The sequence below is a fragment of the Gekko japonicus genome, unplaced genomic scaffold (assembly GCF_001447785.1).
Source record: "Gekko japonicus isolate JY-2015 unplaced genomic scaffold, Gekko_japonicus_V1.1 scaffold1454, whole genome shotgun sequence".
NCBI lineage: Eukaryota > Metazoa > Chordata > Lepidosauria > Squamata > Gekkonidae > Gekko > Gekko japonicus.
Window position 1 is genome coordinate 232,805 of NW_015174884.1, and position 24,159 is coordinate 256,963.

The 24,159-nt window shown below is 41.2% G+C and overlaps 1 protein-coding gene across 1 annotated transcript in view; it reads left to right on the forward strand.

The window, feature by feature from the left end:
• The window catches only part of USP45 (ubiquitin specific peptidase 45), a 106,527-nt gene extending 82,960 nt beyond the window's left edge, over window positions 1-23,567 (forward strand). Inside the window, exons 10-18 of the mRNA XM_015424911.1 lie at window positions 2,703-2,784; window positions 4,543-4,634; window positions 7,042-7,098; window positions 8,410-8,556; window positions 15,910-16,597; window positions 17,142-17,239; window positions 18,727-18,813; window positions 19,689-19,842; window positions 21,142-23,567. Of these exons, the coding sequence (XP_015280397.1) occupies window positions 2,703-2,784; window positions 4,543-4,634; window positions 7,042-7,098; window positions 8,410-8,556; window positions 15,910-16,597; window positions 17,142-17,239; window positions 18,727-18,813; window positions 19,689-19,842; window positions 21,142-21,272 (1,536 nt within the window). The 3' untranslated portion in view covers window positions 21,273-23,567. The remainder of the gene's footprint in view (window positions 1-2,702; window positions 2,785-4,542; window positions 4,635-7,041; window positions 7,099-8,409; window positions 8,557-15,909; window positions 16,598-17,141; window positions 17,240-18,726; window positions 18,814-19,688; window positions 19,843-21,141) is intronic.
• Window positions 23,568-24,159: the final 592 nt, after the last annotated feature.

The window sequence follows — 24,159 nt, forward strand, 5'->3', positions numbered from 1 at the left end:
GTTTTTGCCTTCGCTTAACTTCTTATGCGTTTGTTTTAGCTTTAAGTCTTTTTATTTCCAATTTAAAACCGCCTTTGAAGAAAAAAGGGGGGGAATACTCAATCCCTCTCCCTCCACGCTTCAGTCTAAGGCGCTTCCAATTACTCCCAAGGTCCATTAGCTTTTTCACCTGAGCGTTGCTTAACTCACAGTTTGAAGACCTGGAGATCTTTTGGAAGCATTTTAGGGTTTTGATCGTGGTCGCTTGCTCTGGCAGTCTTCTCTAAGCACCATGTTGGCTCCGCGGCGACGGTACCTTTTGGGGATAAGGGGAGCCTCAATTCCTTGGCCGTCGCCTTGGAAGAGGCTCTCCTCAGCTCCCCAGGCTGAGGGTCTCCTACAGAGACCCCGGGGAGGTCTGGGACGAACTCGGACCCCTCCCGTCAGCCGGGTCTTGGCGCGTCTCCATCAGAGCGAGACGGGACACGTCCGAGCGGTGAAACGCTTAAACTGGAAGTCTGCTGTTAATTTAATTAATTCAAACAAATACAAGCATAATTAGCCATAGTGAGTGCATCTTAGCATTTCAAATATTAATAAAAAAGCAATATTTTCAGAGTTAAGCTATTTATCAGTTTTCTTTCCTCTACGTTTGTTTTTATCAAAGGGCAGCTTAATTTTAAGAGGTTTAGGAGATGCTACTTCTAATTCTGATTCAGAGTCTAGAGTTCCTTCTGAAGAACTACTCGATGAACTGCTACTGCTTCTGGATCCGTGTTCGCTGTTATCTTCTGCAACGTTATTGTCCTCTGCTTTTCCTTTTCCTTCTGCTGAACTTTGGTGCTGTTCCAAAAATGCTTTTGCTTTTGTAACAGAGTCAGTCTTTTCTTTTTTCTCTTTAAAGTTGAAGATAAGTCCTTCTGGTATTATCCATCTGTAGGGAGTGGAGTTTTTTTGTAGAAATAATGTCAGGTTTCTATATAGCTTCCTCCTCTTTCTCACCTCAAATGGAACATCTTTTAAAACTTTCACTTCTTCTCCTTTGATTTTTAAGGTTATTCCATTAGTTGCTTTCAATATCATATCTCTTGTTGACCTTTTAGAAAATTTCACCAACACTTCACCGGGCAGCTTGTTTTTCTTAATAAATTCTGGATAGGTTCAGTATACCATATCCATATTGCTTTGTGAAGATTCCACTTTATAGTCTGCCACTGAAGCTAGGGCTTCGCTTAAGATCTCTTTCTCGGAGCTGTTGTTTCTCGGAGGTCTTCTCTTTTTCCACTACCTCTAGTCTTTGATTTAATGTGTTTGTCTTATCATCGACCTTTTCCAGCTTTTTTGCTGTCTTCTCTGCTCTTATGCTAGTTTCCTTCAGTTCCTTTTGAAGAGCATCAAAGTTGTTGTTGAGGTTAGTCATCTGATCCAGCAGAGGGTGCAATGCTGCAGCAATCATCTTGGGGAAATCTGTGGTTACTTCCGGTCTGGAGACCAGAGTCGATGAGCTGGCAGTTCCTGAAGAAGGTTTCGCCCTGGATGCCATTTTTTCAGCCCGATGCAACATTTACATTAAAAGCAAAAGTTCTTTAAAGTCTCTGAAGATCTGTAAATTGCACGTTTCTTACTAATCTGCACCCCGCTCGGCTAGATTATTGTTCTCCCACCGTAGCCTTCCCTTTGCCCCTCGTTTTCTACCGTTTATAGGCTATTTATAGGCTATAGGCTCCCCCTTCGCTACATTTGGGGCTTCGAGGCGGCTTTTGCGGTTTTGCGCCTGGGCGCTTGCTTCTTTAAATGCACGCTTTGCTTCACGCTTACTTCAGAGGGTAGGACTCCCATCATCAGATCTCTTGTGTGCTCACTCCGGTGTGCGCCTTTGGTGCCATGGCTGGTCTCGCGGTGGCAGGACCTATCAGGGCAAAGATCATTTGGCGTTCACCTCAGGAGAAGCACCCCTCATGCTCCAGGCTACGAGCCCCCTCTGAGGGCTCGGGGGGGCTGGAATCGTCTGGGACTCCTCCTGTCCGGCGCGATCACAGGCCACTGTCATCGGAGCTTCGATGGAGTGCACCCGCCAGCAAGTCACCGAAACCGGAAAATCAAAACTTTGTTGGTCTTTAAAGGACTGGACTCAGACTTTGTTCTCCTTCATAACCGTGTAAGGAAGTCTGGTGGTATTCTGTCTGCACTGCAGACTGTGGGGTGAGGCTGAGAAAGAGAGAAGGTTTTCTTAGGTTACCTAGCAAGGTCATGGTTGAGATTAGATTTGAGTTGAGAGGACTTCCCAGAACACACCCTATACTAGGTCAGCTCTTTATATTTCTGTGCCTTATGACAGACGTCCCATCACAGAGATACCCAGAGGCTTCCATTAGTCCAGTCATTTACTAAAGTTCAAAGGAGAGTTCTTATCATCTAGATAGCACTTCAGGATTTCCCATATTTTAGGGAAGAGGGAGGTCATCATTCTACAATTGTTTAATGCAATAAGTAATTTTTTCAAATAGTGGCCTTTTTGAAAGTGAGTGTAAGTGGAAGGGGCAATCTAATGTTAATAATTAAAGGTTATAATTCATACAGCATCATAAATTTGTAGGTGGTAGCAGCATTTGAATGAGATTGTCAAATTATTCTTCTTGTTACAGCTGCAACTGCATTTTTAAAGACGCTTATAACTATGGTTACTTCATCCAGTAAAATACTTGCTAAAATATTTGTTACAGCGCATACAAACTGCAATTTTAAAAGCATTCAATAATCCAACTACTAAAACAGCAGATGAGGAGACAAAAAGAAAAGTCAAAGGTATGTTGCTCGTCAGTGAAGCTTCCACAGTTATTTGGGTATAATATGATTTAAGTTTTTATTTGCATATGAATTGCCATTATGAAATGGTATGTTTGTGGATTTTTAATTTCCTCTGAAACAGTTGAGTTGTTAAGGGCTAGAATACTCTGTGGCTTGAGCCTATTTTCTAGTGCCATCTAGTGAACATGCAAAATACTCCATTGACCTAATTCTTTTATACATGTAGCAAAATCTAGCTCAGCTATGTATTTTTTTATTTGCTGTCATGCTGCCATACTGATTTGCAGAATATACATACTCACCCATAGCTTGCTCACTCAGAAGTAAGTTGAGCTGCATTCAGTGGGTTTTCTAGTTTAGGACTGCAGCCTTAATGAACCATTTTGTAATGGAAGTAAGCGAAGTCTGAAAACATTATCAATGCTATAATAAAAGAGCCATCTTTGGCTGCAGTCCTCAGGTGCTTATTGCCAAAGTGTAATTGTACCAACTGCTCTATAGTTGCACTGAAGATTACATTCAGATGTATCAATGCAGTTATGTAGCCTCAGGATTGGGGGAGAAATCATGCTAATTGCAGGGTGTACCAGCCAAAAGGAGGAAGTGAACAAGGGTGTAATATCCTCTGGTTACCTCTGAAGATAAGAAAATAAAAGGGCCTTTCTTTTTTTGCTTCAGCTGAGGTGGGGCGGGTGGAGGAGAGGAATGGAGATGACATGGAGTTAAACCATAGCTGCAGTCTATAGTTATTCTCCTTCCTCTCTTTTCTCAAGCCCTTATGGCAATTGAAGCTTTCAGAAAGTTTTTTTCTGGAGACTTGCACAGGAGAAATCTTCAGTTATGCTATTAGGCTGTAATCTTAAAACACATTCCTTGAGATAAATTCAGGTAAAGCCAGTTGCCTTCATAACCTGCTGTGTGAAAACACACTAATACGTGAGCTGAAACATCACATTTTAAAATCTATGAATTAATGTTCTTCTGAAGTTGAACAATAGCTATAACCTTAAAGTCAGGCATTTGTCTTTGATGTTGTAGATTACTACAAATTGTAGTAGAAATTGTAGATTACTAACAAAAATCAGTGGGTTGAATCCAATGCTGCTGCTTCAGAGGCAACATAGCAGTTCCCTTGGTGGAAGAAAAGAGGATGATTTTTTTTCTGGTCCCCCCCCCCCCCAACTCCACAGATGTCTATTTCACTGCAGGCACTGTTGATTCTGAGAGTCCCTTGACCTTCAAGATCAGAATGGGCCACAGTGTGGGGTGGAGGAGGGAGATCATGCCCTGCCAGCTTGACTCAACTGGCAGTTCCTTAGATATATATCTCAAAGGCAGATCCTTTGATACATATATGCTATGCTTCAGAATGATTTTTGTCTGGTGTTATCTCCCTTTAAGTCCTGTGGAAAACAAATGAGATCATGCTGCAGCACTGCTGATGCTGTTGCACAGTAATATGTGCACTGTATAAGGATAAATTGATAAATATATTAATATTATACATTTTAATGCTTTTATTTGAAAGGTATATCTTTATCTGTCTACTGGAAACAGAAAGCTAATAATGAATGACAGTTTATCAATCACTGATGAATACAAACTATACTTTCATTATATAAAGACAGTTTTGTAGCTACCACTATTTGCCTACTCTGTATGGAATGTTTTCAGAAAAAATCCTAGAATGAATTGTGTTGTTTTTAGAATGGATTTTGTATGTTCACATTTTAAAAAAATATAATGTTTTTTCAGCATATGGAAGAGAGGGTGTGAAGATGAACTTCATAGATAGGATCTTTGTTGGTGAATTGACTAGCACTATCATGTGTGAGGAATGTGAAAATGTAGGTATTCTGGAATTCAATTTGTTATGGAAACAATCAATGATTTGAACAAACTGTGTTTTGAGATAAATCTGTATTTTCTGTCTCATTCATGTTTCTCACATATCTGGAAACTAATTGTTTCTAAGTGCTTATTTCTGTCTTAAATTTTGCTTCCATACAGTGAAGAATGTCATGAATGTTTTAAAAATCGCCCCCTCAGTCCCCTGCTAGTTCCTCTAGTTAAGAGTAGGCTAAAGCAGTGATGATCAACTTAACACATCATTTCCCCAAAGTGTTAGTAGGTATAGTACATGCCTGTATCTGCTCTTGGCTGTCACTGTGCTCTTCTCCATTGCTTGAAGAAAAGTTTACTGACCTCAGTGCTGTTGCAGCCTTGTCGTGTTATTAACAAAGGTCTATGGGTCCTCATGTTTGTGTGTGTGTTCTTCTTATCTCCTTGCTTATCTTTCATGTAGAATATGAAAGAATAGCGAGCTATGGTAAATACTAATATACTGAGCAACAAAGGAGGACAACTGTCTATTGAATGCTTTCTGAGCACATATTGGTTACTTGCATCTAAGCTCTCATTGGAGCCATAGGCCATCAGCTAAACTGCAGTTGTGCAGTAGAGTGCAGGGCACAGAGGTCCTTAGTGGGGGGGCACATACCTGTTAAGCCATATCCTAGAAACTGAAAGGATAAATGTGCAGTAGCTTCTTGATTCTCCCAGCCATCGCACTGCCCCTTGTTTTATATATTGGCTGTATGACCTACTCCCAGAGGAAATATGTAAATGCAGTTCAGAATAGATTGCTTGTTGTATATGCAGCAGCAATTTGCTGTCAGTTAAGAACTTTGCCTTTTAAGCCAGTCTGTCATTTCCATCCCTCCCCCTCCTGGAATATTCTTACACCATTCCTTGTGGGTGTGTATTTTGCACCATCAAAGAACAGTATAAGAATTACTTCTGAATCAACATCCCAGCTTGCCATGTGGTATGCTTGGATGTTTACTTGTGAGTAGATGCATTGGCATGGAAATGGTACTAGCTTGCCACATGGAATGAAAGACTGGAGTCTTTCCCAGCCAGCATATCTGCTCCAGAGGAAGTGGGCAATGTTCCTTGCAATGTCTGTCACCTGGAATGAATTCCTCTTTTAAGGAAAGACTCAGTTTTCCCTCTAATACCTAGTTGGACAACTGCAGTATTAGGGCCCCCCCCACCGTATCCAGGGTATGTGTTGGTGGGGCCAGTGCAGACACTTCCTAAGAAGGATGGTGTGCATTGAGTGGTACATCAGCAAAATGTTGTAGAACAAGTCATTGAGCCAGCAGCATTGCAGACAGCTAGACCCATGCATATGGCTAGGATGGGAGTGCCAGAACGATTAGCAAATTGTGTTCTGTATCATTGTGGCCTTGTCCTTGCAGTCCTGTCCATGCTGGTGTCAGGCATTTGTTAGCTACAGACCTGGTAAACAAGTTTCCAGCTCAGATTCCTTTTCCAACATTGGCAGGGACTAGCTACTGGGAACCAGTGCCGAAAATTGCAAAATTTGGCTTGTGTTTTGGGCATGCAGAGTCCTGGTCTACAGAAGCAAGGCTGGAATCCTGCTGGCAAACTCTATAGTTACATGGCTGTAGTTGCCTTTTTGATTCTGATCCCCCTTCCCTTAGTACCTGGAAGTATTTTATAAGTATCTGACAAACTCAGTTCATTTCAGAATAAACAAGATCCACCTACAGTTTGTTTTTTTGTGTGTGCGTTTAGGTCAAAACATTGCCTTTCCCATATGACAACCAAAGGCCTATAGCTTGGAATGTTGTATTAGCAAGAGCCAAATGTGCATGAGCATCTTAGGTCAGTACAAAACAGCAAAAACCTGAATGCAACTCCCTGTTTTAATTAGGTACCTTATAATTTGTTAAAATATACTTCTGATGAAATTAAGTGCATGCCAAGTTATTACACTTAAGTAAGGAAAATCAATGTCTTCTGACTTTTGATGTACTTACTTAGATATTTATATTCTGCTTGTCTCCTCCATGGGGATCCACAGGAGCTTACAACATCGTTCTCCCCTCTTCCATTTTATCCTCACAGCCATAATCCTGTGAGGACAGTTAGGCTGACAGTATGTGACTAGCCCAAGGTCACCCAGCAGGCACCTATGGCAGAGTAGGGATTTGGATCTGGGACTTTCAGATCCTAGTCTGATACTCTAACCGCTACAGCACATTTGTTTTTTGTTTTTAATTCAGAATGAAATAGCTCAGTTTCTCAAAAAAAGATGTTAAATTGCTTGTTGCGGTAAACAATAACTTTGTTTTGAATTAATTTGATACTGTGTTAATAACCAATATATGAGGGGAAAGGGTTACTTACGCAGGTTTTATACACTTGTTTTTCTTTCTGTTTAAGATTTCCACAGTGAAGGAACCTTTTATTGATCTTTCACTCCCTATAATAGAAGAGAGGGTAAGAAATACTTTGTTTAATAAATAGCGACTTCTGCTTATATTGCATGCTGTTGTGTCTGAGAACATTTGCCTTCTCAGCATACTGGTGATTGAGGTAATCAGCAATAACACTGCTAGTCAGTTTCTGCTTTCCCCAACTCCACCTATAGTAGATGGCTTTGGTAGTGCTAGCAATTTGCTGTGATCATCTGCATTGTCTAAGGGGTATACAATCTTGAGTGCTGGATGATTTTTTAAAGACTTATACAGCAAACTTTAATGTATAGTTGACGTTACTGGACTGCCTGGTTTACAAATAAAACATCAACCTTTGTATTGAAACGTATATTTCCACATAAAAATTTGGTAGTCTCTTTGCTTCTGTCTGGAATAAAGCTAGTGTGGCATGTATACACAAGTTCATCTTGCATGATATAAATGTGAATGGCCGTGACCAAATTCCCCTTTGCCTTCCCCAGATATACTGTCTTTTATTGGCAATGTGCTATAATAGAAGCAGGGGCACTGTATTCAGGAAGAAGCATAATGTGAATAATAAGAGCCAGCCACCATAGTGGGTCTTACCTTTGCTTGCCATTAGGTAGACTTTTATATAGGGTTGGTAGCTATGTTTGGAGGATGGTACACATGTGTGCCCATTGAGGGCATCACATTGTAAATGCAAGCACGAGTTTCTGGTGCTGCTACATGCAGTTCCACTCCTTCCTATGATCATGAAAAGAGTACTGTTTTGCAGGATAAATTTTTCAGCCATCATGCATGTACATTACTCCACTTTTAGGCTGCCTAAGAGTTAGAGGCCGGCAATAGACTTGATAGGCAAAGAAAGGCTCTTTGCTTTTTGAGGTACTTTCCCTTTTTTCTAGAGAGACTTGATTTCCTTTTGGAAAGGAATTTAAAGAATGAACAGAGTGCTAGAATTCTTGAGGTGCCCCAAAACAGATCACAAATGTTCAGGAATCAGGACTACCACTGAGATAGCTGCCTTTGCTTTGAGGTGCTCCACAGGACCTGGTATGCTGCTCTTTAAAGCTTCTGAGAAGCACTAATGGTTTCTAGAAAATAATTGTTTTTGAAAATTATATAATTATCTTTGTTCTTTACTGTTAATGTAAATTAATGTTTAAAATGCTTCAGTATGATTTCAGTATCTGACCAATGATTGCCTAGTTATTTTTGAAGGGATTTGGTTTTTAAACCTACCCCACTATGCTCCAGAAGACTTAAACCAAGATTGGCCCACTACGGGGTCCATTTATAATAGAAATGTTTGTATATTGCACCCTGAATAACCACCTTTATTTTCCAGATTTCAAAACCTGTTCCATGTGGAAGGATGAGTAAATATAAACATGTACAAGAAGCAGATGTTGATCAGTACAGCTGTTGTACTATTACTGCTTTGAATACTCAACAATTAAAACAGTCTAGGAAACATCCAGTAACAAAGGACAAGGTATGAATAGTAGCACAGCTGACCAGTCAGTCTCTTAATATACCCTTAAGACAAACTCATTGTTCTTTGTGGGCGTCTGGACTGGCTAGGAGACTTGGTCTGAAGACGTTTACTGTATGGTACTGTTTCCGGGGGGGAATATATGTAGATATAGTTTTTACAGAGCTCATGATGTTTTCTTGATAAATTGCAACATTTTAAAAATAGTTGACATTGCATGCTAATGGCTAGGGTAGAGAAAGGGTAAATTCATTAGATAGATTTAAAAATTCTACTACTGATTTTTTTTAAATGCTTCTTTTCCTCTGCCCTCCTTCTCCCTTTTCTTTCCTGTTGTCCAAGTTTGCTTCTGGCTGCAATTGCAGGCAGTGCAGAGCCAGCCAAGAGAGCAGACAAGTCAGCATTAGTGCCATTTGGTGGATCAGTTGGCAGGGTGCGCTACAGGAGAAGTACAGCCAACACTGTCTCCCAGGAGACTTGGAACATGGCTTCCAAGATGTGCTCAGCCTGCAGTGGCCCAAGGGCTTGAGAACCACAGTTCAGACTCTTAACATGGTTCTTCCTGATGGTGGCACAGCATGCTGTAGATGAGGCCAGACTTAGAGCACATGGGATGCTGCTCTTCTTGCTTGTACTATACATTATTTTATAATAAAACATTTAAATAATTACTAAGAAAATGCAAGACTTCTTGTAACATTTCAAGTCATAACCTATATCCTTTAGCGTCTAACAGATGAAAGAATGTCTTGTTAAACAACTAAATAGTACACGTATTGCCTCTCGGGTAGTCTGGCAGCATTTCTTTTCTACTTTTTTGAAAAATAAATCTGTTAACTTTAAAAATAGTGCTGCTTGCAGTCTAAAAAGCATATTTGGATGGCATCAATATTTAGTTTCCATTGGAGTGTAATTCCTCCCTCTTCACCATTGTTCTGTTTCTCTCTCTTTCTCTCTCCCTGTTGCTTCTTATAATGTATGTTGTGATTAGGGATGTGCATTCGGTTTGTCCGAACCGAATGCACTCCCGAAAATGGCCCATTTGGACCTCTTTCGGGCTGCTGCAGGCTGATTCAGATTCTCTGATTCGTTAAAAAAAAAAAAGCAACTTTTTCCCCACCATAGAGAACAGTGGAGGGGATAGGGGCAACCTGTTTGAGGGCCCGTAGAATAGGACCCCCTGGTCCAATGCTCTTGAAACTTGGTTGGTATCTTGGGGAGAGGCTCCAGCAGCTGCCCTGCGAGTTTGGAGCCTCTCCCTCAAACCCCCTCCCCTCCAGCCCCCAGAATACACCCTATGTTTTCGCCATTGACTTCAATGGCCTATAGGATATAATGGGGTTGAAATTGACATTCGGCTGGCCAAAAGACTCCTGAATGGTACTGACGAAACTGACATGCGTGAGACTTACTGCCAGCCAAAATTGATTCTGCCCAATTCGGCCGAATCCGAATGGGCCGAATTATTATTTTTTTGCACACCCCTAGTTGTGATCTTGATGTCTGTTTTCATATTTGATCATCTTTGCCCAAAATCATCTATTTGGTGTATATGTTCATGAATTAATGCAAGTCTGTAGAAGCCTAGTATTAAAAATGCGTTCTAGAAAGACTAAAGAGAGCATACCTACTCAGAGGTTGAAATGATGATTCTCAGTTCTGCAAGATGTACTGTAGTGTCTGTGGTTAAGTAGATATGGGAAAAGCAAATGGTAGGATGACTTGTTCACAAGTCCCCATCATGTCTTAGCATTTGTGAGGAAAGTCCTGGGTCAGAAGCAAGAGCAAGATATCCAATCCATGCATAATGGCCGCAGAAGAATAGATGTGCTGAAGACCTTTATTTTAAAAGTGCCCATGAGAGTGCTTAGAATGGGTCTTGACAAATTTCTTTGGCTGTAGGAGCAGACCAAAAACTTAGGAGCCAGGCTCATTTCTCAACTTTCAGAGTTTAAAATTTTATTGACCACACTTACTAATTGTTGCTAGCACAAAATCAAATCCTGACCTCTTTTCACAATTTGTCATAATTTTATGAATGTTATGACTAAAGTATTATATAAAAAAACATAAGGCTAACCCTGGTTGGCATCACCACAAAAAAAAGCTAACCTCTAACCCAGATGTAAAACACTTGTTTTTTAAGAAGTGCAGAAATGTGTCTAAAAAAGAAAGAAAGGAAGGAACCTCAACCAAGTAGGATCCAAGGGTTAACTATAATAAACATACTCAAAGGGCATAATCTGAGGGACTCAGTGTCTCCATCACTAGGTGCCCAATGTAGACAGAGGCTGGCTTTGTATGTACCTTGTGCTGGGCACCAAGGACAAATTAGGGATCCTGTCAGTGTGTCATCCGTCTAGCTTACTAGCAGTGTCTCTGACTGAATTGACAGAGGTGATGTCTGACTTGGTGCTGAGGATCCAAAGAATTATTGTTGTTGGGCATTTTAACATACATGCTGAGGCTGCCTTGTTGGGTCAAGCTCCAGACTTCAGGGCTGCCATGACAGCTATGGGTCTGTCTCAGATTCTAATGTACCCAACACATGAAAAAGGACATATACTGGACCTTCTTTCTACATTGAGTGGCTTGCCAGTGATCTGATTAGGGGCTGGTGATTCGTGGCCAGGCATGGTTAAGTTTGGAAAGTTTGCTGCCTCACTGCAGGGGCGGTGGACTGATTTGGATGGTCCGCCCTGGGGGATTTTAAGAGCCTTTCTGATGACTCTGTGGAGGCCCTTGTAGCTGCATGTAATGCTGGGCTGACTGGGCCATAAACAGAGTTGCTTCTTGGTGCCCTTTTCCATGCTCTTTAAGGCCCCCCAACTCTTTGATTTCTCAGGGAGCTGGGCTATATGAAGTGGACTGGAAAATGACTAGAGCGACATTGGCAGGAGACTCAGGATGAATCAGACACAGCACATCATTTGCAAGCCTATGAGGTGGCAGTGATGGTTGGCAGTGAAGAAGACTTTTTTCTCTGCCACTATTGCGGCAGCAGAATCTTGTCCAGCTCAGCTTGATAACACTTAAACCCAACCCTGCTGGCTATGAAAATCTGGCCTCCAATTGTAATATTTTTGCAAGGTAATTTGTTGTTTTTTTTTTTTAAGTTTTATTTCCCTCTCCTAAAAAGGAGAGAATTTTGCTTTTACAATAGGAAATTAGGGAGGGGATATAGAGGGATAAAGAAAAGTGTTGAGTGATGTTAAGTATTAGTAAATTAAACTTTTTTTAAAAAAAAATTAAAGTTAAAGTCTAAGCTTCTTCTGTGGTTAGGCGATCTTCTTTTCTTCTCTATTTTTCAAAACCAGATAGTTAATATGTTAGTAATGTCCCTTTGGGGTTAGTATTACTTTTATAGCGTAATCCAGAATAGTTAGTTTTTGAGGCCTTTCCCTTTTTTGTCCCTCAAGTTGTACTTTGTGCCAGTCGCTCCTTTGTCTTCCTCATCCTTCACCTCTCCCTCAGAACTGCTGTCCTCTCTGCTACATCCCGACATCCACTTGGCAAGTTCTGCTGCTTCTTCTGAACTGGCGTGCCTCTTCAAAAAATCTTGAGCTTTAAAGTTAGAATCTATCTTTTCTCTTCTGTCTTTAAATTTAAAGACCAGTCCTTCTGGCACCAACCATCGGTAACTCACTTGATGATTTTGTAAGAACATGGTCAACCCTTTATATTCCTTTCTTTTCATTCTGATTTCAAATGGGACATCTTTCAAAATTCTTATCGGTTGATCTCCAATTTTCAAGGGTACCGCTGAAGCTGCCTTTAAAATCTGATCTCGGAGACGTTGCTTTGTAAATTTCACTACCACTTCCGCAGGCAACTTGTTTTTCTTTGTGAAATTGGAGTAGGCTCTATAAGCCAAATCCATCTCCTCTTTTATTTTTTCCGCTTGGTTGCCAGTCAGTGGTGCTAAAGCTGTTGCCAAAATGTCGCTGAGGTCCTCTTTTTCCTCTTCTTTCAAACCCTGGAATCGGAGAGTCAAGTTTGCTTTCTCCATTTGAAGCAATAACAATTTATTTTCTTGTTTTTCTTGGTACTTTTCCACTTTGATGACCTTTTTCTTAACCTTCTGTAACTCTTCCATTGATGCCAAACACTTCTTTGCAATATCGTCTACCTTGTCAGCTGTCTCTGTCATCTTTTTCTGCTGAACACTGTAGGCACTTTCCATACTGTCTAGCTTCTGCTTGATTTTTTGCAGTTCCTCCAGCAGATGGTGCAAAAGTTCACCTTCTTGTTGATTGACAGCAGGGGAAGGGCTTGGACAGGAAGTCCCGCCCATCTTCTTAGGCTGCTTCTTGGGCGGCTTTCTCTGCCCCGCCATGTTTCGTTTTTGTTTATACTTTAAAAGTTCATGCTACGAAGCCCAGAGACACGTCACTGACTGCCGCTTTCTGCTCTCTCCCCAAAGGTAATCGCTTCTACAAATCTCCGCTTCGCCCCCCCTCTTTTCTCTTTAAAAAGTCTCTTCTTCCACCGGGGGGGGAAGCCTCCCCCTCCCTTCCGATTTTCCCGGGGGAACGAACGCGTTTATAACGCCGCTTCAGATTTGATCACCAACTCACAGTTCATCGCTTTTTCGCTTTTATTCCGACTGTACTTTAACGCTCCATCACTCCGATGTTCCGGTGGCGTTGCTAGTCCCCATGCAGGGCACGTCGCAGCCGGGGCCGTTTGGGGCAGAGGGAGAGCCTCAATTCCCGACCTTCTGGCCAGCAAGAGGCTTTCTCCCTTAAGCGCCCCCTAGTTTGGAGCCCTTACCCTAGGGCTCCTTAGGATCTTCCCTTACGCGGAAACCCCCCCCCCCGACTGCGTGTGGGCGATCCAGCTCCGGGAGCGTCCCGAGAGCCGGTCGCCATTCGCGCCGCCGTGGCCGGAAGTCTCATTTTTGCAAGGTAATTTGATAAGAGGCAGCTGCCATACCTTTTCTTTTTAATAGAGAAAGTTTATAAGCCACTGTGATTTTGAAAATATAGGAGATACAGAATGTGGAATTTTAAGTTTTTGGCATTGCTGTTAATGTGAACAAAATATTCTAAATATTTTGGAATCTTAACTCTAAATTAATGTATTTAGTTCGGATGGCTTATATATTTTGAAGATGGTTTTAGTTTATTGGAAGACTTGAGACTTAAACAGCATTCTCTAATGTGCAGATAGGAAAGGAATCAAAATAACACCGCTGCCTTCCACCCACTTGTATATTTCGCCTTGCCCTGGCCCCATTTGACAAGCACACATTTGGAGTCTCATTTAAATAGGGGAATATGTGCATAGAGCCCAACATGCATCAGTCCTGTGATACATGCTCTTGTAAGTACTCAAAATTTGGGGATTATATACTACTAGGAATAAGGCCCATTGTGGAAATAAATACAAAGAGCTCTAGAAAGAGGCTCTGGGCAGGTGCCCTGGCCTTGGGCACTCAGCATCAATTTGCTGTGGTGACCTCAGCAGGGTATAATGACACAGAGTTTCCGTTTTGTCCAGGGAAACTGATCTCTGCCATCTGAAAAGCAGTTGTAATTCTGAGTGATCTCCAGCCCTCCCCAGAACCTGGAGATTGGCAATAATGGTTCCCCAGGAGCCAAATGGCTGGTTTGGAGGGTAGAGTCTATGGCATTGTACCTGTCTTGGAGGTAGCAACCCTATCTCCTTCCCAGCCAATCATCAACATACCGTTATCTACCCCTCTGACTTCAGCTTTCCATCCCCCCCCCCGCCCCGGAGCCTCTACCTAGGAAAAGTATAGTCTTTCTCCTCCTCATTGGGGACCCAAGCAGGAGGGGAAGCAACCTCTGCAGGGTATAATGACTTGGAGTCCACCCTACAAAGCAGCCATTTTCTCCAGGGGAACTGATCTCTGCCGTCTGGAGAGCAGTTTTAATTTTGAGTGATCTCCAGCCCTCACCTGGAAAATGGCAGCAGTGGTTCCCCATGAGGAAATGACTGGTTTGGAGGGTGGAGTTTATGGCATTGTACCTGTCTGAGGTCCCATTCCTCCTGAAACCCCATCGTCTCCAGGCTCCACCCCTCAAATCTCCAGAAATTTACCAACCTGGTGATGGCAACCCTATTTCCTTCCCAGCCAACCATCAACATACCATTATCTGCCCTTCTGACTTCAGGTTTCCATCTATTCCCCACTACCTGTAGCCTCTACCTAGGAAAAGTACAGTCTTTCTCCGCAGTGGAAACCAAAGCAGCTTACATCATTCTCCTCTCCCCCTTTTAATCTGCACAACAACCTTGTGAGCTAGGTTAGGCTGAAAGTCTGTGACTGGTCTGAAATCACCCACTCAACTTCCACAGCAAGAACCTGGGTCTAGCAGACCCTGCTCTGAAGCGCTAACTGCTATGCCCAGGATAGCCAACCCTCCAGGTGGAGCCTGAAGATCGCCGGGTATCACAACTGAACTCCAGACAACAGATCATCCCCCCCCCCGGAGAAAATAACTGCTTTGGAGGGTGGGCTCTATGACATTCTGTTCTGCTGAGGCCTCTCCCGTCCCCAAACCCTGGCTTCCTTAGACTCCACCACAGAATATCCAGGAATTTCCCAACCTGGAGCTGGCAACCTTAGTCAGGACTGGCCCCAATGAGTTCCCCACAAAGGCCTGGAAGGGGATTTCTTGCTTTGCCTTTTTACTGACAGAATCAAGCTTGGTTGTCTAGCAACAGCCACTACGGGAAAAGTTAGTCCCACAGGAGCCAAGCAGGAGAACTGTCTTTGTCAGGAGAGATAGCCGTTTTGATAGTTTATTTTGTGAGGGAAGAGTGTCCAGGCTGGCAGTGGGTGGGGGAGAGAACCCAGCCCCCAGCCAATGGCACATGAGTACTCTTGAGTGGCAGTAGATGGGCCAGTGGCTGATGGAGCACACAGCCAATGGGAGAGCTGGAAATGGTCAGTCATGACTCCCATGCATGTCAAGTAGGACCCAAAGGTGGTCCAAACCAATCCCCTGCCATACTGAAGCTGTAATTTCTGAGTAGAACTTCTCAGTTTTGAAAGAATATGTAAAAAGCTTTCTCTTTGACAACCATGCTTCTGATTTTTTAAAGTATATGTCTGTATTATTCAGGACTGAACGTGTTATATCTTAAAATTAAACATACCTTAGCAGAGAGAAGGAGAATTCTCAAAAAGGTAGAAGAGTTCAGTAGGAACACAATACAAAAGTCAGTCTGTTAAATAATGTTTGTATATTTGCTTTAACAATATCTGTATTTATAGCCGTGACTATATCTGTATTCATAGCAGTAACTACATATAGACTTCAAAAGATGTTTCTTTTTCTCCTTTTAATACCACTTTGGGATCTTCAATGTGGCAATTGACAGAACCAAGTAAACCATGAAAGAAGACTTGCCAAGACATCCTCCTCTGGTGAAGAAGAAACATGCCCTTTTATTATGCATGAAAAACCTAGAGGCACTAAAACTGAAGGATGCTCCAGTGTTCCAGGTTCAGTAGATAGCAGCACAGTGATGGAATGCACATCGAATGAAAGCCAGACTGAAGGCAGTGAAAAAGAAGCAAGTAATTCTGACAGTAGCGTTGATGCAGACAGTGAGGCTTCTGAAAGTGAAAGTGCTCCTAAGCAAACAGCTTCCACCCGAGGTTCTTGCACATCTGGTTTTCACACCGGTGGGCATAAACACTTGCCTGCAAACATTAAATGGCAACCCAACAAATCATCTGATAACAGTACAGAGGCACTTACAAGTTCCTTGTCAAAACTGAGCTTTGGCAACACTGTAAATGAGGACAGGCTGAGCAACAGAGATCAGCTATCAGGTTTGTCAAACACCTTAGCCTTTTCAGCAGAGAATTCTCCATTGCTGCAAAGCCCTCAAAATGCTTTCCAGACCCTTTCTCAGAGTTACGTAACAAGCTCTAAAGAATGTTCAGTCCAGTCATGCCTCTACCAGTTTACATCTGTGGAACTGTTGATGGGAAACAACAAGCTGTTGTGTGAAAACTGTACAGAACAGAGACAGAAACATCATAAAAAAACAAATTCCACAGGTAATGTAGTGTCAATTGAATATTGTTTGTTTGACTCAGAACAACCATGTGTTGGATTTGGATTTTTTTAAAAAAATTAGTCCTTGCTTCATGGCAAATTGTTCTTGAAGTTGAGTGGGGTTTCAGAATTCCCTTGGGATGTCTGAATTCTTGAGCAGGCCAAAAGAGGTTCTTTTGCTCTTGAATCCATATATCTAGGGGAGTCTGAAAATCTGTATGATTGTACCACCTGTGTGACTAATAATGATGACATATAACATCCACCAAACTGAACTATTAGCCACTTTTCAAGGGCCTTTCCATTGCCTCTCTCTTGCTACCTACAATTTGCCCTCCCTACAATTTCTCCATAGTTCTGACTTGTCTTCAGCCTATCACATCTATTTATGCAGTAAACGCTTTCCAAATAATACAAGACCAGTTCTTTAAAACCAATTGAGCTGTATGACATAGTAGAAAGCTTATAAATGAATGGCACACATGCAGATTCCTAGCTGCATAATATGGTCTAATTATTTGGATTGTTCTGTTTTACTCTCTCCAGAGAAGAAGGTGGAAGGTGTATATACAAATGCCCGGAAGCAGCTGCTGATTTCTTCAGTTCCTGCCATCCTTGTTCTTCACCTTAAAAGATTCCACCAGGTGAATTCTTAAAACAGTGCTGCTTTCAGTAAGAAAGATGATGTGCCATTTTTTTTTTGTAAGATTCAATTTTCCTTACAAAAGTTGTCGGGGGGGGGGGGGGGGGGGCTGCTAAGGAAAAACCCTGACTCCATTCTTCCACTTAAAAAAAAATTATCTGAAGAGATTATAACATGATTGTAGCCACTCAGGACTTACCTATTTAACATGACACCATGTAGCTAAATATGTTTAGTTGTGTGACAGCATTAGTGAGGACAAATGAATCCTTCCCATTGCACCCTAAATGGTGGGAGAGAAGATGTAGTGTCAGCATAGATACTCTGTAGATTTTTCTGAAAACTAAAGTAGAAAAAGTATTCAGTATTACTAAAGAATTCAGATTAGTTAATGAAGTTTGAGAGTGTGCTTTAGTGCCATTTAATTAATTATTCATAATATTTGTCTTGCCTTCACCTTAGTGGCTTACAGCAAATATGCCAGGAATATTGAAAATTGCATTTTCAAAAAGTTAATGTTTAAAAATTATAACAGCTTCAGTAGCAGCTACCCCATAATTGACTAGCCACAAATATGAGCCCTCATTATATTCAGCAGAAAAAAATATGGTAATCAGAAAGGGATCTCAGATAAAACCACTTTTACAGGCAGGAGGTGATGTGCAGGACCTCCGCCTGAGACCCTGCAGAGCTGCTGCCACTCTGAGTAGACAATACTCACCGATGCTCTCTGATTCAGTATGAGGGCAGCTTCATGTGTGTTATGTCTGAAAAACCAGTAATGATGGTGCCCCCCTTCAGGCATGCCATTCCATAAGGGTAGAACTATGAGGAACAAAGCTTGGGCTCATAAATATCAAATGCTCCTTCCTCTAAGGAGCAGCAGACTAAGAAGAAGCTGCTGAGGAGAAAAGTCCTCAAGTTATGTCTTCCAAACCATTGTAAGCCTTTAAATGCAAGAACCAGCATAAAAAATTGAGGCCAACAACTAATTATTGGAAATAGTGTATGTGTTAAAATGTAGTTATCTCTGAGGATTTAGAAATTATCATTATTAGAAATTATCAACCTAGACGTAGGTTGAATTTCTCCTCACTGAAACCTGTATCCTCTTTGATGAAAGAAACCTGGCTTTATTATGTCTAAGCAGCAGCACACATTTGTTTTAAAATTCTTCAGTAATGTGAACCATTTTTGATGATGGATGTTTAAGCAACCATTGCAGCATTTTTAAAAAAGTATCCAGTTAATTCTCCCCTCAGTTTCTTATAAAGCTTGACCCATCATGCCTGTAATGATTGTCCAAAAGAGAATCCAGTGGGTGCAGTTTCTCTCATCGCAGTGCCATTCTCCTCCTTCCTGCATAAGTACGTGAACTGCAGTGACTGCACACTTCCTTTGGCTATCACCTGAGAAAACCTTGAATTTTTGTTTAAAATATTTAGGGCATTTATGTAGAAACTCTAATCTCTTTATTATCTTTTTAAGGCTGGTGTAAGTCTACGGAAAGTTAACCGGCATGTGGATTTCCCGCTACTGCTGGACTTGGCACCATTTTCGTCTGCTTCCTGCAAGGTACATATATTGTAACACAGCTGCAGCTATGTTCTGCAGTTCTCTGATCAGCCTTTGCTGTTGATTCCACTCTGTAAACAAATGGTGCCAGTGATGGCATGACCCTGCTCTTTCTAATTAATAGACTCCACTTTCTGGAATGGCCTTCCTGCAAATTGTATTTATTTCATTTATAACTTGCCTTTCTCCCCAGTGGGGACCCAAAGCATCTTTCATCCTTCTCCTGTCCTCCGTTTTATCCTCACAACAACCCCATGAAGGTTGGTTAGGATGAGAGTACATGACTGGCCCAAGGTCACCCAGCAAGCTTCCATGGCAGAGTGGGGACTCAAACGTGGATCTCCCAGATCCTAGTCTAGCACTCTAACCACTACATCACACTGGCTCTCAAAATGTTTAGAATATTAGAGCCTCTTTCATCTTTAGTGCTTTCCTTTCAACAAGACTGAGCTTTTAAGAGGGCTTTATGGTGTAACCTTTTAAAGTCATTTGGACATTGGGTCTCTTGGTTGGTGGAGAATACTGAACAAAGAATTCATGCTTTAAAGAGAACACATACGTAGCTCAGTGTTCACACCTAAAACTTTTTTTTTTGCTTTGCTTCATAGCAAGCTTCTGCATCATGCATAGTGGCATTACTATGCCAAACCATGAAACTTCTATTGATTTTGTGATAGTAGAGTATCCCTTCTGCTGATCTATATCAGTGGAGATAGATCTGATTTCATTTTCTAACAATCAGATTGAATCTACTTAGTAAAGAGCTGTCACTGGTTTTACCAGTCACTGTTTTTGAATATGAATACCTCTGTAGAACTCACTGTGAAAATACCCTGTTTATTTCTCAATTATTATTTTTTTGGGTTCCTAATAAGAACGTGACAGACGGTGGGAAAGTTCTTTATGCTCTTTATGGAATAGTGGAGCACAGTGGTTCCATGCGAGGTGGTCACTATGCAGCATATGTGAAAGTAAGATCTCCATCCAAAAAGCTTTTGGATCACATTTCTAGCAATAAAAATGTTCCAGGTATGTACCAAAGCAAAAGTATCTATTACTAGGTTAAACCTGGCTGCATTTCTAAGCACCTTTTCTCTCTCAGTCTGTTGTACTCAATGAATGGGGTTTACTTCTTCTACTGCATTTCTAGTAATTCCTTATACAGTAACTCTTGCATATGGATATGTTTGGGTTTTTGTGTTTTCAGTATCCTAACACACCTTTCCCCAGCACTGTAGAGGCTCAAATATTTTCCCCTCCCATTTGCAATAATTTTCCATTTTTCCGAGCTATAGTTGCAAGTGCTAAAAATGTGCTGCTTTCATATGTGCAGTAACTCATTTAAAACTGTGTCTTATGCATGGCTTGTGTGTACTTTCTTTCATCAACCACCATTTTCTTTGCACACACACCCCTGGAAGCACCACCAAAGAGGTTTGCTGAAGGCTTAAAAAAACCCTAATAATTGTGGTTTCATTATCGTGTAATAATGTTTAAAATGATCTGTTGCCACAGTGTACTAGCTCTGAATTTCCAGCTTTTATTTTTTAAAAAGAAAATTAGTAGATTATGGCAATAGATTCTTAGAATGTTACTGCAGATTTGTGAAGTACCATTACTGGGGTTTTTTAAAGCCCTCCAGTAATATGGTGTGGAAAAGGGCAGTTGTGAGGGAATGACAGAAGGAGAATGGTGCCCTTGTGGGCAGGACCTTCAAAAATGCTTCCCTTCCTCTCTAGACAGTTTACTAACATTAATAATCTGGAAAGTGGCAAGAGGGTAATGCTGTGTGAATGCCCCTTCCCCCAACCAAGATGGGGGGGGGAATGTCTATTTGGATGCAGCCCTCATTCTATCAGTATGAAGGTTCTAGCTCTTCCACTAGCAGAGATGCCACAATACCATGAGCAAGTTCCTAGTGACACCTTAGAAACACAGGGAACTCACTTGTAGAGTTGACTCAGTGCCATAATATATTTAATTCACTCTTGGTGGCTGCTAGCTTTATGCTCTGAACATAAAATAGGATAGTCAGACATGATTATTTCATTTTGCCAGACAACTTCTGCTCTTTCTGCTGCGCATTAGTTTGCCCACATGCAGTTTGGAAGTCACTGCCATAGGCAGTTTTCTTGATCTTTGTAGTGTCATGCTAAGGTAGCTTTCACACCAGCAGTAAATTCTCTATCCGGGTACAGCCAAGAAAAAAACCTGAATTTAAATTCATTTCATAGCCATATTTCATAACTTCTTGCTTTAAGTATTGTATTCTCTTCTGTTGTTAGATCATAATAAATTATTAACACTCTTGCCTGTTTTACATTGCAGGCCTAAAGGAATCTGTAGGAGCATCTGTAGGACAGTGGGTGTATGTCAGTGATACCCATGTACAAGTGGTCCCAGAATCAAGAGTATTGCATTCACAAGCTTATTTGCTGTTCTATGAAAGAATATTGTAGTTGGATTCAACAGTGAAAACGTAACTGTTATTTAGGCTTACTTGAAATGCAGCAACAGGTAATAGCAGATGTAAATGTTGTGCATTTACCTCTTCTCTAGTATAAAACATACCATGATTTGAAAACACCCATGGTTTTCAGCCAGAGATGCACATGCAAGGCTCACATTGTTATCTGGCAGCTGACCCTTGCACCCATTGTTTGTTGCCCCTAGTGCTGCTCTGTGAGGACTTCGACCTTCAGAGGGGCTTTTAAAGAATGTGTGGGACTGCTGCCAGTAGGGGTAAATTGAAAAGTCCCTGTATGCAAGGCAAAGCAAAGTCATGTTTCTCTGGAGCTATGCCTACATGTTAAAATTCTAAAATTCTTTTGAAATTATGCACTCTGAAAAAGAATAGTAAAATTTCAGTTTAGGGCAGCACAACCAAAATCCATTGAAAAAGATTAATTGCAGAAATGATCTCAGAAAGACTGAGTAGTGCCTGGATTTTCCTTGCTGCAAAATACTGTATATTAGATCATGAACATAGTTATGTTGCATGTTTGGCACTTGAGTTTTCTGGAGTGTTACGGCTGCAGTCTTTTTTTATGGTGTTATTACTTGAATCCATTTGTAAAAGGCATGTGACATAATCCTATCAGGGCTGCAGGTAGGATTTTGCAAGATGAAACATACCACCCCACCAGAAGTTTTCTGAATATGGAAACTTTGGAACATCAGAAAGACAGCCAGAATAGAACACTCTCCCCTGATGTGTTAGCTGTCCATATGCAGGGGTGCTTGACATTGCGGAACTGCATGCTTGAATGTTTCTCTACCTACAACCTGAAGTGGTAGCCTTGGGTGGACTGTAGTTCATAATTACCTATTTTAAATAGATAACAAATGAATTCATACTTTCTAATTCTGCACACAATATTCTCTGTCATTTATTAAATTAATTAGCAAGGGTGCTGAGAAATAATCAGTGACTTCAAATCCTTTTCCTAAGTACTCTAAACTTCATAAACTATGTACTGCTTTAGTGTAAAAACAAGTCAGTTGTGCAGGGGAGTTAGTCAGTGGTTTAGATCCAGTGGAGCATTTCTGTGGACAAGGATTTTCGCACTGAGGGAGGCAAGGAGAGGCAAGGAAAATGCGCTCTACTCCCTCCATCATGGAACCCCTCCATTGGATCCAAGCCACTGGCTCTCATGAATGCACTGTATTTTTTTGCTTTTTGTAAGAGGGGAAAACACCTTCCCCTGCACCGTATGACAAGCTGTTAAAACATCAGGAGGTTTCTAAGAAGAAACTGCTGCATGTTGTAAAGGTGGGGGGTGGAGATGAATCCTTACATTTATTAAGGGGCTTTTTGTATTGTGACCATTACAAAGGTATGGAAAAGTAAATTTTTATAAAATCATGGAATTCTCTCTCTCTGATTTGTTTTCCTGGATATAACTTAAAGGGAATAAGGTGTGTGCAGGTATTTCCATGTACATGTGGTATCCAGGGTAGAATCTGAATACAGTCTACTAAGAAGCTTGTGATAGAGAGTGGTCTTTCTCTGGACACCAAGTAACATAGATATAAATGGGAAATGTGCCAGAGCAACTGTGCTATTAGGACTGCATTTCTGTGGGGTTAATTTCAGCAGAAGATTGTGTTGGATTGTGTGTGCTGCTTGAAATGCTGTAAGAGATTATTATGCTGTAATATGAACACCTGAGAAACAGCTAACCATTGTTGTGACTTAAAACAATCCTTTAATTATTTTATTAGGCAATTTCTTATCTACTGAACTGAGTAATTTAAAATTAAGACTAAAGTAGCTCAAACCTCAGTGACCTGTTTCTCATCAAGAAAAGAGGCTTGTTTGCATGGTAGGAACAAATTCTTATGCTTCTTAGCTTGTAAAACATCACATCTGAGAAGTTCATAATTTCTGGAAAAATAAAGCGGAGTCTTGTGTCACCTTAAAGACTAATAAAATTTTATTGTAGCTTAAAGTTTTAAGAACTACAGGCACACTTTAGATGCAATGAGTTGTGTATTCCAGTTAGGGAGGGTGAATCACTTAGATTGCTGTGCACTGATTTTCCTCCAATAGTTGAGCAGTTTATACATAAAGGGAGTTACACAGAGCTGTGTGGTCTATTGAAATGACCATAGAAGTCCACTAGTACAGGAGTTCAGTGTGCATGCACTCATCAGAGTACAAATGTAGCTGTAGACTGGGTAATTCAAAGAGATTTGGTGTCAGTTTGGTGTGGTGGTTAAGTGTGCAGACTCTAATCTAGGAGAACTGGGTTTGATTCCCCACTCCTCCACTTGCACCTGCTGGATGACCTTGGGCAAGCCATAGTTCTGTCAGAACTGTTCTTGAAAAAGAGCAGTTTCTGTCAGAGCTCTCTCAGCCCTCACCTACCTCAAAGGATGTCTGTTGTGGGGAGGGGAAGGGAAAGGAGTTTGTAAGCTGCTCAGAGACTCCTTTGGGTAATGAAGGGCGGGGTATAAATCCAATCTCTTCTCATTTGTAAAATTGTAAAGGCAGAGTTCTCACAAGCATCCCAAAATAAAGATGTGCTCTCAAAATTACACAGTTCAGTCATGCATACCCACCCAGCCACAATTACACTCTGATCCACTAAAGTTGAATCCCATCCATTTTAAGGTGAGACTCATAAACGTGCATATTTCTCACACTGAACGCAGTGGGGTTTAAATGTGCTTAACTAACATTGCTAAAGTCTAATGAGCATCTATCAAAGTTTTGCTTTTTCCTGTAGTAGGAACTCTCTTGTCCTTTTTTTAATCTCCTTTTCCAGTTCCCTGTATTAACCTAAATTCTCAGCTTTCTTTAAATTTGGACCCAGCACAAGTATTCTTAGTGTTTTTTAAACC